The sequence below is a fragment of the Haliotis rufescens genome, unplaced genomic scaffold, assembly GCF_023055435.1.
Source record: "Haliotis rufescens isolate VD_foot unplaced genomic scaffold, xgHalRufe1.0.p SCAF_2, whole genome shotgun sequence".
Taxonomy (NCBI): Eukaryota; Metazoa; Mollusca; class Gastropoda; order Lepetellida; family Haliotidae; genus Haliotis; species Haliotis rufescens.
Window position 1 is genome coordinate 37,735,490 of NW_025963890.1, and position 15,239 is coordinate 37,750,728.

The 15,239-nt window shown below is 44.2% G+C and overlaps 1 protein-coding gene across 1 annotated transcript; it reads left to right on the forward strand.

The window, feature by feature from the left end:
• The first annotated feature begins 6,918 nt into the window (after nt 1-6,918).
• On the forward strand, nt 6,919-9,196 carry LOC125381894 (adhesion G-protein coupled receptor G6-like). Its single transcript, XM_048399238.1, has one exon. The coding sequence runs from the start codon at nt 7,051-7,053 to the stop codon at nt 8,404-8,406; it is 1,356 nt and encodes a 451-aa protein (XP_048255195.1). The 5' UTR covers nt 6,919-7,050; the 3' UTR covers nt 8,407-9,196.
• Nucleotides 9,197-15,239: the final 6,043 nt, after the last annotated feature.

The window sequence follows — 15,239 nt, forward strand, 5'->3', positions numbered from 1 at the left end:
ACAGTGGGGTGGCCCAGTGGTTAAAACGTTTGCTCGTCACGCTGAAGACCCGGTTTCGATTCCCCACATGGGCACAATGTGTGAAGCCCATTTCTGGTGTCCGCCGACGCGATATTGCTGGAATATTGCTAAAAGCGGCGTAGAATCATACTTGCACCTCCATAAACGTCAAATATGATCATGTCATAGAATGTCATCTATAAGTTCTTACCTGAAAGGTGCAGGCGGCCAAACTTGTCATGGCGTATTTCACCATACGAAATGTTCGTGTTCAGTTTTCCTTTAATTGCGTCTGTCATTTTCTTGTTCGTTTCTTGATTGTACAAACGTAGTAGCAATCGCAGGACGAACATGTCGTTTCCGGGCGACATCGCACCTTGAAAGTAGCTGTTGTGGTTCATCTCCATGGGTAATTGTTCTTCTACTTGCGAATGTATTGTGCCTTTCATTTCATTTCGGGAACAAACGTTATACGCCTAAGCAGTCTCTCACGCTTTTAGGCCTCGGAATGTTTGTTTGTTTGCTTGTTTGTTGTTTAACGCCGCACGGGTCATATGTTATATGTAAAGATTAAGGACCTTGAATTCTAGTAAAAGGCGACTATGCTTGTCGTAAAAGGCGACTAACGGGATCGGATGGTCAGGCTCGCTGACTTTTGTTTGATACATGTCATCGATCCCAATTGCGTGGATCGATGCTCATGATGTCAATCACTGGATTGTCTGGTCCAGACTCGATTATTTTACAGACCGCCGTCATATAGCTGGAATATTGCTGAGTGCGGCGTGAAACAACAAACCAACCAACCAGTAACACCTGATACCCGAAAGATCCGGGTTAGAATTGGTCTTCAGTACACCATGCTTGTCGTAAGATAGAGGCTAGCTGAGTATCATCGTATGCCCAGTGGCCCAGAGGGAAAACATGATATATGTGGTTGCAGGTTCGATTCACGTCATGGAATTTTATGTGAAAGAGATAGTTCGAAAGTAAAACCACCTCAGGTCTTATTTGCAAGAAGTGAAACCTCAAAGCAGGTCTTCGTGAAAGTAAAACCTCCCTTAGTATATTCAAAGTCACTCCCGTTTTCAACTTGATTGAGTCCAAGTACTTGCTGAAAGGTGAAAAGGCGAACAATGGGATGACGTCACTGGAAGTTTGAATGACAACAAAAACAAATCTTCAAGGTATGTCTTTGATAAACACTGAAAATAGGAAAAAAATGTTTTTTTTCACTTGAGTGATATAAACATGTTATTCCACTCGAGGGAGATAAATACCGTAGATATTTCAGATAAATACCGTATTTTCACCACTAAAGACATACTTATACATACATACATTGTTTAACCTTGCTGTAGTGAGAGCTAAATTTCTAAAATGTGATGGGCGTTTGTTTGTTTGTTTAACTCCGCATTCAGCAATATTTCAGCGGCCTTTAAATAATCGAATCTCTGGACCTGACTATCCGGTGACTGATGTTATGAGGAACGAAGCACGCCGTCGGGGTACGTTGACATGCTAAACACCAAGTCACCGTGACCGACCACGCCATCGGGGTACGTTGGCATGCTAAACACCAAATCACCGAGACCGACCACGCCATCGGGGTACGTTGACATGCTAAACACCAAGTCAACGAGACCGACCACGCCATCGGGGTACGTTGACATGCTAAACACCAAGTCACCGAGACCGACCACGCCATCGGGGTACGTTGACATGCTAAACGCCACGTCACCGAGATCGACCACACCATCGGGGTACGTTGACATGCTTAACACCAAGTCACCGTGGCCTACCACGCCATCGGGGTACGTTGACATGCTAAACACCAAGTCACCGAGACCGACCACACCATCGGGGTTCGTTGACATGCTAAACACCAAGTCACCGAGACCGACCACGCCATCGGGGTACGTTGACATGCTAAACACCAAGTCACCGAGACCGACCACGACATCGGGGTACGTTGACATGCTAAACACCAAGTCACCGAGACCGACCACGCCATCGGGGTACGTTGACATGCTAAACACCAAGTCACCGAGACCGACCACGCCATCGGGGTACGTTGACATGCTAAACACCAAGTCACCGAGACCGACCACGCCATCGGGGTACGTTGACATGCTAAACACCAAGTCACCGTGACCGACCACGCCATCGGGGTACGTTGACATGCTAAACACCAAGTCACCGAGACCGACCACGCCATCGGGGTACGTTGACATGCTAAACACCAAGTCACCGTGACCGACCACGCCATCGGGGTACGTTGACATGCTAAACACCAAGTCACCGAGACCGACCACACCATCGGGGTACGTTGACATGCTAAACACTAAGTCACCGAGACCGACCACGACATCGGGGTACGTTGACATGCTAAACACCAAGTCACCGTGACCGACCACGCCATCGGGGTACGTTGACATGTTAAACACCAAGTCACCGAGACCGACCACGCCATCGGGGTACGTTGACATGCTAAACACCAAGTCACCGTGACCGACCACGCCATCGGGGTACGTTGACATGCTAAACACCAAGTCACCGAGACCGACCACGCCATCGGGGTACGTTGACATGCTAAACACCAAGTCACCGAGACCGACCACGCCATCGGGGTACGTTGACATGCTAAACGCCACGTCACCGAGATCGACCACACCATCGGGGTACGTTGACATGCTTAACACCAAGTCACCGTGGCCTACCACGCCATCGGGGTACGTTGACATGCTAAACACCAAGTCACCGAGACCGACCACACCATCGGGGTACGTTGACATGCTAAACACTAAGTCACCGTGACCGACCACGCCATCGGGGTACGTTGACATGTTAAACACCAAGTCACCGAGACCGACCACGCCATCGGGGTACGTTGACATGCTAAACACCAAGTCACCGTGACCGACCACGCCATCGGGGTACGTTGACATGTTAAACACCAAGTCACCGAGACCGACCACGCCATCGGGGTACGTTGACATGCTAAACACCAAGTCACCGTGACCGACCACGCCATCGGGGTACGTTGACATGCTAAACACCAAGTCACCGAGACCGACCACGCCATCGGGGTACGTTGACATGCTAAACACCAAGTCACCGTGACCGACCACGCCATCGGGGTACGTTGACATGCTAAACACCAAGTCACCGAGACCGACCACACCATCGGGGTACGTTGACATGCTAAACACTAAGTCACCGAGACCGACCACGACATCGGGGTACGTTGACATGCTAAACACCAAGTCACCGTGACCGACCACGCCATCGGGGTACGTTGACATGTTAAACACCAAGTCACCGAGACCGACCACGCCATCGGGGTACGTTGACATGCTAAACACCAAGTCACCGTGACCGACCACGCCATCGGGGTACGTTGACATGCTAAACACCAAGTCACCGAGACCGACCACGCCATCGGGGTACGTTGACATGCTAAACACCAAGTCACCGAGACCGACCACGCCATCGGGGTACGTTGACATGCTAAACGCCACGTCACCGAGATCGACCACACCATCGGGGTACGTTGACATGCTTAACACCAAGTCACCGTGGCCTACCACGCCATCGGGGTACGTTGACATGCTAAACACCAAGTCACCGAGACCGACCACACCATCGGGGTACGTTGACATGTTAAACACCAAGTCACCGAGACCGACCACGACATCGGGGTACGTTGACATGCTAAACACCAAGTCACCGTGACCGACCACGCCATCGGGGTACGTTGACATGTTAAACACCAAGTCACCGAGACCGACCACGCCATCGGGGTACGTTGACATGCTAAACACCAAGTCACCGTGACCGACCACGCCATCGGGGTACGTTGACATGCTAAACACCAAGTCACCGAGACCGACCACGCCATCGGGGTACGTTGACATGCTAAACACCAAGTCACCGAGACCGACCACGCCATCGGGGTACATTGACATGCTAAACACCAAGTCACTGAGACCGACCACGCCATCCATTGACTCGCCTCGTCACAGACAAGCATAGGTTGCCGAGGACAAAATCTGACTCCATGTAAAAGGTGAAACTAGCAGACTCATGCATTGATTACCTTTAAGTATTCATGAATAATCAATCATAGTGAATCAATCACATATCCTACTTTTGCAATCAACTAATGAGTAATGTTGATAACCACTCTGAGAATCTGTTAAAAGCATCATCCATTAGCGATCGCGCGGGTCTGATTCATGTCGAGTTGTCACAAATGATAAAGAGAAGGGAATGTATATCTTTTACACATCATAATTATTGATGAAGATGTGCCATTGTGATAGCACAGTATTAAACACCTGAAAACATCCGTTTGTATTGGCTGCAGTCAGATAATACATCCCATTAAATAATGTTGCTGTGGTGCTAAAGGATGTGCGTGGGGACATTCACTTGCCTCTTCAATAAGATACATCGAGTCGATGGAGCAAGGCTGATGAGTACGCTGCCAGTTCACTTCTTTCACTATGGCATCGAAGACACGGACTGCAGTATCAATGTGTATTATTGGCTTTGTTGTGACATTCTCCATGCCTCTCAAAGGTCCTGTGACCAGATCCATCATGTCAAGTCAAGACCATGTAACTAAATCCAATGCGTCAGTCACAGACACTGTGACCAGCTCCACCTTGACAGCCACAGACGCTGTGATCAGCTCCACCTTGACAGCCACAGACGCTGTGATCAGCTCCACCTTGTCAGTCACAGACCCTGTCACCAGATCCAACGTGTCTCTCACAGATGCTCGAGACAAGACATCCACCGTGTCTCTCACAGATGCTCGAGACAGAACTACCACCGTGTCTCTCACAGATGCTCAAGACAGAACACCCACCGTGTCTATCACAGATGCTCGAGACAGAACATCCACCGTGTCTCTCACAGATGCTCAAGACAGAACACCCACCGTGTCTCTCACAGATGCTCGAGACAGAACATCCACCGTGTCTCTCACAGATGCTCGAGACAGAATATCCACCGTGTCTCTCACAGATGCTCAAGACAGAACACCCACCGTGTCTCTCACAGATGCTCGAGACAGCACATCCACCGTGTCTCTCACAGATGCTCGAGACAGAACACCCACCGTGTCTCTCACAGATGCTGGAGACAGAACATCCACCGTGTCTCTCACAGATGCTCGAGACAGAACATACACCGTGTCTCACACAGATGCTCAAGACAGAACATCCACCGTGTCTCTCACAGATGCTCGAGACAGAACATCCACCGTGTCTCTGACAGATGCTCGAGACAGAACACCCACCGTGTCTCTCACAGATGCTCAAGACAGAACATCCACCGTGTCTCTCACAGATGCTCAAGACAGAACATCCACCGTGTCTCTCACAGATGCTCAAGACAGAACAACCACCGTGTCTCTCACAGATGCTCAAGACAGAACATCCACGTTCCCCACATCAACTCGAATATTTACGTCTACAAACGTCGCATTTGCGATTGGTGGAAACTCATTATACAGAGTCCTGGGTGTGGGCGTCCCCAAGGGGAGTGTCTGTCCCGATGGTCAAGTCTACGTCAACGGCGTAAGTTAACATTGATATTTTCAATTAATCCAGGTCCGTATTCCTTCTACTCACCGCTGCGCCGTTGAAGGGGCATCTGAACTGTAAGATTAAATGTTAACCTTACCATTCCTTGGGAAATATTTCGGGTTAGAAAAGGACGAGGTTTGATTAGGTTGTTTGTCAACAAGCACCTTCACTGCCCTCGTACATATGTTTTGCGCGTTTAGGACTAATGACTCGATCATGTTTGTTTGTTTGTTGTGTAACGCCGCACTCAGCAATATTCCAGCTATATGACGGCGGTTTGTAAGTAATCGAGTCTGGGCCAGGCAATCCAGTGATTGACATCTTGAGCATCGATCCACGAAATTGTGGGATCGATGACATTCATCAACCAAGTCAGTGAGTCTGACCACCAGATCCCGTTAGTCGCCTCTTACGACAAGCATAGTCGCCTTTTACACCAAGCATGGGTTACTGAAGACCTATTCTACCCCGGATCTTCACAGGCTGATCATGTAGAGGGATGGGACAGGATGACTGTAATTACTTATACTCCAAGAGAAAATCTTACTGCGGGATACTGCATGATAGCAACATCTAAAAAATTAGTCGAGGCAAAATATTGGCACAACTCAGTAGTCATGACGACACACACACACACACACACACACACACACACACACACACACACACACACACACACACAGACACACACACACACACACACACACACACACTATATATATATATATATATATATATATATATATATAGTATCAGTATTACATTTCATTTTGCCTGTGTGGTAGTTACGCCACTGTTGGTAAATTCAGGTGGAACTATATTAACCTCGTGGTGTAGACGTAGTTGATGACAATAATAAAGAGGTTATATCACTGTCAACAACATGCTGGTATACTATTTGAGACGGTTTTCAAAATGATCATATGATATCAACAAGCAGTTCTATGGATGACAACTTAACTATAAAAACTATTGCAACTGTGTGCGAAAAGTAAAAATACATTAATTAGAACATCTTGTAAACAATGTATTTTTTTGAGGCAGACAAGTAGTCTTTCCAACTGTCTGAAGCATAAATATGTTTTATAAGCATTTTCGGGGAAATTTTTATTTTTTATAATATCCGATTGAAATCTAGTTTCATCGTGTAAAATGTATCTATAGTCACTGTTATTTTAGTACATTTCAGTAAATTCAAATAGGCCTTTACCAATATGTCTAGACTTTTAGATCAGTGATGCACTTAGCTGTGCTGTTCTGTAGTTGAAGGAGCGTTTGACAGTGATACCAATACAAGGTTTGATAACTGTTCCAGGTTTGCTACGTGACGCGTTCATCCTCTGATGAATCGACTCCACCTTCATCTACATGGGAGTACACACCAACACCTTCAAATGTGCAACAACCTTCTTCAACAAGAATACACCTGGAACCACCAACTACAAGAGGACACATGGAACCACCTACTTCAGGAGGTTATGTATCACCGCCTCCGTTACCCTCACAAGAAAATGATATTACACCAGTTTATATAAACACCCCTACTCGTTCTTCGACTACCCACAACTGCAGAGGTGGACATACGGCGCACCGTAACTCCACGGGGACGATACGGACACCAGGTGTTGCAGAAGAGGACCTATCACCTGCGTCTGAACCAACGTCAATAGCCACTTCTCCTGCACATAAGAAAGCTAAGTCATTAACGACTTCACATTTGCGGTGTAATCATATAATCTTAAACAACTCAACATTAAAAAAATACCCGAATGGGTCTGTAGCTGTGAAAGGTGGTCGTGTATTAAATGAAAGTGACTTCATCCTCACATCAACTGGACATCTAAAAGTATGCGTGACAGCTCTTGGTTCACAAGGTTCAAGCAAAAATGAAAAGTTTAAAATTGATCTTAATCGCCCAACAGTGGTGTTGACGAACATATGTCTGGTGTCTAGCCAGGTGTTCCTGCTTCTCACTTTCATCTTTCACTGCTTCTTCCCCAACCTCGGGAATCTGCCTGGCGTGATTCTCATGTTCCTGTCGGCATCTCTGTTTCTGGCACATGCAACCTTCTTCTTTGGGAGTGCCCAAGCATACAATCGTACAACCTGTATTGCTATTGGTGCAGTCATCCACTTCTTCTGGCTTGCATCCTTCTGTTGGCTTAACATCTCTTCTTTCCACACATTCAGAGTCTTTAGAGACGTATTTTCGTCTCGTAGTTTTGAATCCAACAAGAAGAGAATTATCCTCAAATACTGCATCTTTGGCTTTGGTACTCCAGCTGCTGTTGTTGCGACAACGATGACAGCAAACTATTTCGTCTCTGGGTCTGTGTCTTTCGGGTATGCAGATACATCAAACTTCTGCTTCGTCTCAAATGGAACTAACGGCATTGTTGGGCTGTTGGTCCCAGCAGGAATGACCATCTTGGTCAGTTTCACCCTCTTCACTTTGACCGTCGTTTACCTATGTAGGGCCTCAGCCAACAGACGAAAGGTGGGTAATGAGGTAAAATGGAACATTTTAATGTACATCAAACTATCTACTATAACTGGTTTCTCCTGGGTATTTGGCTTTCTACAAATGGTTGACAAAAGCAGTCAGGTTTTCACGTATCTGTTTATTATTTTGACTGGCGCTCAAGGTGTGCTCATCTTTATGGCTTTCATGGCAAACAAACGCACTTTCCTTCTCGTTAAAAATGCTTGTCGAAAACAAAAGAAGGGTAGCATATATTCTACATCGTCGTCTGCAATTGACACACAGCGTCGTGTCTCATCTGAGGAGAAGGACATAAATAAGGTGTAGAGACTAAATATCAAACTTATGTGTTATCCAAACTCAACCAAGTATAAAACATACTCGTTAAGTTCACATGGAAATAATACCCAACTCCTCGAATGCGGCAACAAATGTGAAGAGGACGCCAACCACGAATCGAGAACAAGAAAATGTTATTTGAACGACAGGTAAAATGAACATGTTACGGCTTTAGAGAAAGGTGTACCCAAGCTTTGGGTGACATTTAGCATGCCCACAAGTTCATAGATGTTATGGTATCGCGAGCATCTGGCGTCGTCACTGATTTTCAGTGATATATGTTCACCGCTATATTTTTTTCTATTCCGGCGGATAATCGAGACTGGTTACAATTGTCTGACGTTGACGTTCTGTAATTCACAGAATATCCCATGGTGGCGTTTCACTTAATTTAAACTTACTTGTTAATACGGTTGTTGTAAGGGACCGACATTTGCCACACTACTTACATTCAGGCTCATAGATTTAAGCATGTCCATGGAGAACGAGTTCGTAGATATTGTGGCTTCTTTTATAGATTACCTTATTGTAGCGTTTCACGTAGTTAACTTACTTGTTAATACGGTGTCGTAAACATGTCATCCTGTATGTACATTCGGTACCATGAACATCATTTACATAATGTAACCAATTGATTGTCAGTTTTCAGACATTAGCAATATGTATATGTAGCGACTATTAAGTGAATTAGCTTTTCGCGTGAGTTGATCTGCTGTATATAACTGCAACCGTGTTGGTATATATCTGTTGTTTTATATCTTCCTGGCCATTCACGGGGTAGACACAATTTTATGGATAACAACTTCTTTAATACTGTAAAAGTATTAAAGAAGTTGTTGTCCATAAAATTGTGTCTACCCTGTCATCCGTCAACTTCTAAGTAATGCCTATCAAATAATTTTTCCTTAAGTTTGTTTATATTGTAGATGCATAGAAACGAAACATTTCAAAACTAAAATTAATGCTTGCTTTATAAATCACAGCGAAAGGGGCCATGGTTTGTTCGGGGTATTACTATTGCTTATTATGCAGGTTTTTTTAAAATACTAAAAATAATAACAGTTAAATGCCACCTTAGAAGTTACGATGCCTTGAAACCTGATACGTAATCCGTAGGATTCATGTTTATTCCAAGTATCATTAACGGACACTCTACGGAAGCCCATTTTGGCCACAAAATTGCTATTTGTATTTTGAAAATTCAAGTTTATATCTTGACAACATTCAACTTAATAACTTGATTTTTTCAAGATAGCAACTTGAGTTTTTAACTTTGTTTCTTGACTTTTCAAGATATCTTGAGTTTGTAACTAGTATCTTGCATCTGCAACTTTATATCTTGCATTTTCAACTTTATATCTTGCATTTTCAACTTTATATCTTGCATTTTCAAGATGATAAAAAATGACATGACCCTGGTGGGCTTCCGAAAATTATATATTTGAATTTTCATCTTTATTTTTGTGTCGACAGCTCTAGTTGACATTGACAAAGGCATTTTATTTTAACCATGTTGCCCTTACACAAAAGGTAATCTGATAGTGCGGAATTCCGTTCCAGGAATAACATGGCATTATAACCAGGTTTGTAGTATAACCAAGTTGGCATTATAACCAGGTTGGCAGTATAACCAGGTTGGCACTATAATCGGGTTAATTGGCAGTATAACCAGGTTGGCAGTATAACCAGATTGCACTGTAATCAGTTTGTACGTGTACGATGTTTCATTTCATTTTCACGTGTGTTGTATTCACTTACAAACGTCATTTTATACTTATGGAGCCATATTTTTATCTGAATGTTCCTTTGTCCATTCATGTAAGTGCAGTAGAAAAACCTTCAATAAAGTTTTCCCACAAAGCGCTCTTGTTCTGTATTTAAACGTTGATGTTGTCAAAGGGCGATATACTTCTTCAAAACACTAGTTGGGCGGAGTGGGCAAGCGGTCAAAATCCCAGCTACTGTAACCCACTGGTTACCGACTTGTTATTCAGACTTGGGACCAACAATGTTTACAGGTCTTTACTGTGTTATCACTACCCCTTGCCTAGTGTACAGTGCATATATCCTGTGCACTCAAAAGAATCCACTCGTCCGATGGTAGATGACCAGATGGTGGAAACACGTTCAACACAAGTGTCAAAACTTGTGGTGTCAACCTGGGCAAGTAACGTAGTCCAAATGTACCTCTGTCCAACCAGCAGGGAATGGGTACCCGATATGTGATGTAGATGTAAAATATCCTAGCGCCCGTAGGCAGTCTGGGTTGTATACTCCCCATGGAGTTGAGAATGATAACTAGAATGAAAACGGATCCATTGGTCGGTGAACAAATAAAACTACATTTCAGCAGATACTAGTTCCTGATACGTGCGGTATATAAATGTACAATTTAATTAAAATAAAATATCGCTTATTGCAGTGTTTTATTGCCACAATGTTGGGCACTTTATAGAGTGATTGACTTGTTTGTGTGATCTGGAGAACATTCCAGTGAGGGAAAATATAACTTGAAAAACAAAATCTTCTGATTCTTCATGGCCTTTGTTCTCCCCCCAGCAAACCTTTCTGGTCGTAAGCTCGGTGACTTGGTTGACTACGGTATTAAATTCAATATCAGATGCAGCGATATGGCACAGAACGTATTGCAAAAAACACATAGTGGGAAATCTGCAACTCTAGTTATTGTCAATGTCAACAGGAAAACATGGATGCGAGTGGAAAGACTGCAGAGGGTTAAGACATTGAACACACAACACACAATCCCCATTGTCTCCGTTGTAGTAATGTAAATACATTATGCGAAAATATCACAATATTTCGTTCAGGCTACAGAGGCGCTGGTAACCCACAATGCTTTTAAGAATCACCTTTCAAGTACAGGGACTCCAGATATTTTACGTACGTTTCCTTAGGTTCATGTAAAGTGTGTTGGAAACATAAAATTATTGATAAATGTTGTTTTCTTTCTTTCTTGTGGCCCCTAAAACAGATAAAGCATCCACCTTTACGTCCACATCTACATCCGCGTCTACATCCACACCCACTTCCGCTTCCACGTCCACCTCCACATCTTCTTCCACAACCACATCCACGTCCACATCTACGACCACACCCGCGTCTACATCAACATCAACATCAACTTCCGCGTCCACTTCCACATCCACATCAAATTCCACATTCAAATTCACGTCTACATCCACGTCTACGGCAACATCCAGGTCCACATCCGCGTCAACATCCACATGCACATACACTTTCGCTTCCACGTCCACCTCCACATCTACTTCCACAACCACATCCACGTCTACATCCACGTCCACATCTACGACCACATCCGTGTCTACATCCATATCCACTTCCGCTTCCACATTCAAATGCACGTTCACGTCCACATCCACGTCCACGTCCACGCCTACAATAGATTTTGAAGTTGCATTGCTACAATGTGCCAAGCCCATTTCTGTATAGTTGCTGCCGTATAGTTGCTGCAATATTGCTGACAGTGGCGTAAAACCCTAATCACCCGCTCGCTTATCATCCGCATCCGCATCTTAACATCCGCAAGATAATCTCTCGATGTTTTATCCAACAAGGAGAAAATCATCCCAAATACTTAATGTTTGGCAAATACGCGCGTGGTGTCATGTGGGAGACTGTTATACATCCGTAAGAGGCGACTAACGGGATCGGGTGGTCTGGCTTGCTGACTTGGTCGATGCATGTCATCGATCCCAATTGCGTGGATCGATGTTCATGATGTCAATCACTGGATTGTCTGGTCCAGACTCGATTATTTACAGACCGCCGTCATATAGCTTTCCATATTGCCTCAGAAGGCGAACAAGGTACCAGTAAATCATCGTTCCCCTATGTGAGCGTTATAAGTGAAAATAGCCTCAGAAGGCGAACAAGGTACCAGTAAATTATCATGGTGTAAAAATGCTACAAATATACTAAAAATCCCACGAAACACAAATAATGTTTGTTTGTTTGTTGTTTAACGCCGCACTCAGCAATATTACAGCTATATGACGGCGATATGTAAATAATCGACTCACTAACAGACAATCAAGTGATTGACATAATGAGCATCGATCCACGCAATTGGAATACGATGACATGCATCAACCTAGTAAGCGAGCCTGACCACCCGATCCCGTTAGTTCCCTCTTACGACAAGTATAGTCGGCATTTATGGCAAGCACGGGTTGCTGAAGATCTATTCTATCCCGGATCTTCACGGGTGACAAATAATGTATAGATCTGCACAATCTAGTATAAGGTGGGGTGAAATGGGGTTTAACGTCGCGTCCAAGATTTTTGTACTTATATAGCGACGTGCATATACATGTACACGTGTGTGTGTGCTTGTGTGTGGCTGCTTGTTCTAGTCCAGACTGATGCCGATTTATAGTGCTAGCTCACTGAGGATATGTACCATGCCGCAGTTAAACATGAATACCCACAGACACAGTATACTGACTCCGGGCCGTCCAGTCCTTGTTTTGGCCCCTTAATGCCGAGCGCCAGATAGGGTAACAACAAGTACTATCTTTTAACGTATTTTGGTATGACGCGGACGGGGATCGAACCCCGACATTCCGCTCTCCGGAAGGTCCAAATTGCCAGAAGGTTTGGTTGTACACCATTGACAGTAGCTAGGCTGATTCAGCGGTACAGGCAGACAGGGAGGACACAGGACAGGCCTAGAACCGGACGACCCCGAACACCACTGGAAGACGGTCAGATACGGCTCATTCACCTGCGAAACAGATTCGTGACGGCGACGGCAGCAACAGCGTTGGGACATCCCATTAGCCAACGTACAGTACTACGACGACTTCGTGCTGCTAGAACCCGAGCGTATCGTCCTTTCCGAGGAATGGTACTGACTGCTCAACATCGACGCCTGAGACTGCGATGGGCGAGGCAGGTTCGACGCTGGCAAGTGAGAAATTGGCGTCGAGTGCTGTTTACTGATGAAAGTCGGTTTAACTTGTTTCGAAATGACGGCAGAGAACGAGTTTATCGACACAGAGAGGAACGTTTGGCTCCGGTGTGTATTCGAGAGGTCCATCCATTCGGCGGGGGAGGTGGCATGGTGTCGGGCGGTATTTGTGGAGATCAGAAGACTGATTTGGTGATTATACAGGGAAACCTGAACGCTGTGCAGCACAGAGATGCAGCACAGAGACCATGTGTTGCAGCCAGTTGTGCTTCAGTTCTTACAAAACCACCAGCAGGGGACATTGTTTCAACACGACAATGCCAGGCCCCATACTGCAAGACCGACTCGGAACTTTCTAAACCAGCAGAACGTTGACGTTTTGCCCTGGCCTGCCCACTCACCCGATATAAATCTGTGGGACCATCTTGACAGACAGATTAGAGCACGCCACCAGCCTCCCGTCAACAGACAAGAATTGCAGCGGGCCTGAGAGACGAGTGGCAACGGATTCCAGTCCACGTCATCAGAAGACTGACGTCATCGATGAGGTGGCGTACCACAGCATGCATTGAGGCAGCTGGAGGTCATACACGCTATTGAAGACAACTGTGTCGACAGTGAACTTTTAGTGCGTCTGACAATGTTTTGGTGACATTTCAGACAAGTTTTGAAAAGAAATTTCTTACCCCACCATTGTTTACCTTGAGCTTACATTACCTGTGATTGCACAATTCCATTCAAACTGTGGTTGATCAATCATTTGTTACCCCTCCCTAGATTATATAATAATTCACAACAAAACCACTTCTTGTTATTTTTTTATCGATCATGGAACTCGACCTATACTTTCTTTTGCCGCCCAGTTTATTTTGGTCTCCCAATTCATTTTGCCCAATGTGACAAAGAACTTCATACAAGTGTTGATATTAATTTCGTTACATTAGCACACATGTAATCAAGCTCACGCTTAAGTTTAGATCTACTCGTTTGTCAAGTTTTAATTTCGTGGCCTTTGTAACAATTGAGGTATGACTCGATTTTTTTATATTTAATGACATGGAAGCTTTGTCAATAAATGATTATTTCTGTATAAAAGGATTTTATGTATATGAATGTTAGCTGCTTGTTGCCAAATACTACCATGATTATATTTCAATATGATCAATGAAAGATATATATTATTTTGGCCTTTTTTGAATTTTACAAAGTAGGAAAAAAATAATTTTCAGACACAGAGGAACCTATATATTAGTTGAAATACATATTCAAGAGTATTTGTACCCACTACAATTTTTATGAAATAAAAAAATATATTCATACTAATTTTCAATCTCTATAATGTTGATTATGTTGAGCTTACATTACCTGTGATTGCACAATTTCATTCAAACTGTGGTTGATCAATCATTTGTTACCCCTCCCTAGATTATATAATAATTCACAACAAAACCACTTCTTGTTATTTTTCTATCGATCATGGAACTCGACCTATACTTTCTTTTGCCGCCCAATTTATAAACATTCTTATAAAAGAAAAATTGTTCTGAAAGGAAATATACAATTTACACAAAGGAAATCATTTATGTCAATTTGTATTCCTCAATAATATATTAACCCTACTGAGTGAATGAGTTTGTATGGTTTTACGCCGGCTTTAGCAATAGTCCACACATTGTACCCATGTGGGGAATCGAACCCGTGCCTTCGGCCGGACAAACAAAAGCTTTAACCACTAGGCTACCCAGCCGCCCCCTTAACCCTTTTGAACAATTTAGGGCTGCACTGTTACAGTAAACTGCGTTTAAAACGAACACGCTTATAACGAACTGACCGATATAACGAACTAATTGTTTAGTCCTGGCCATTTGTT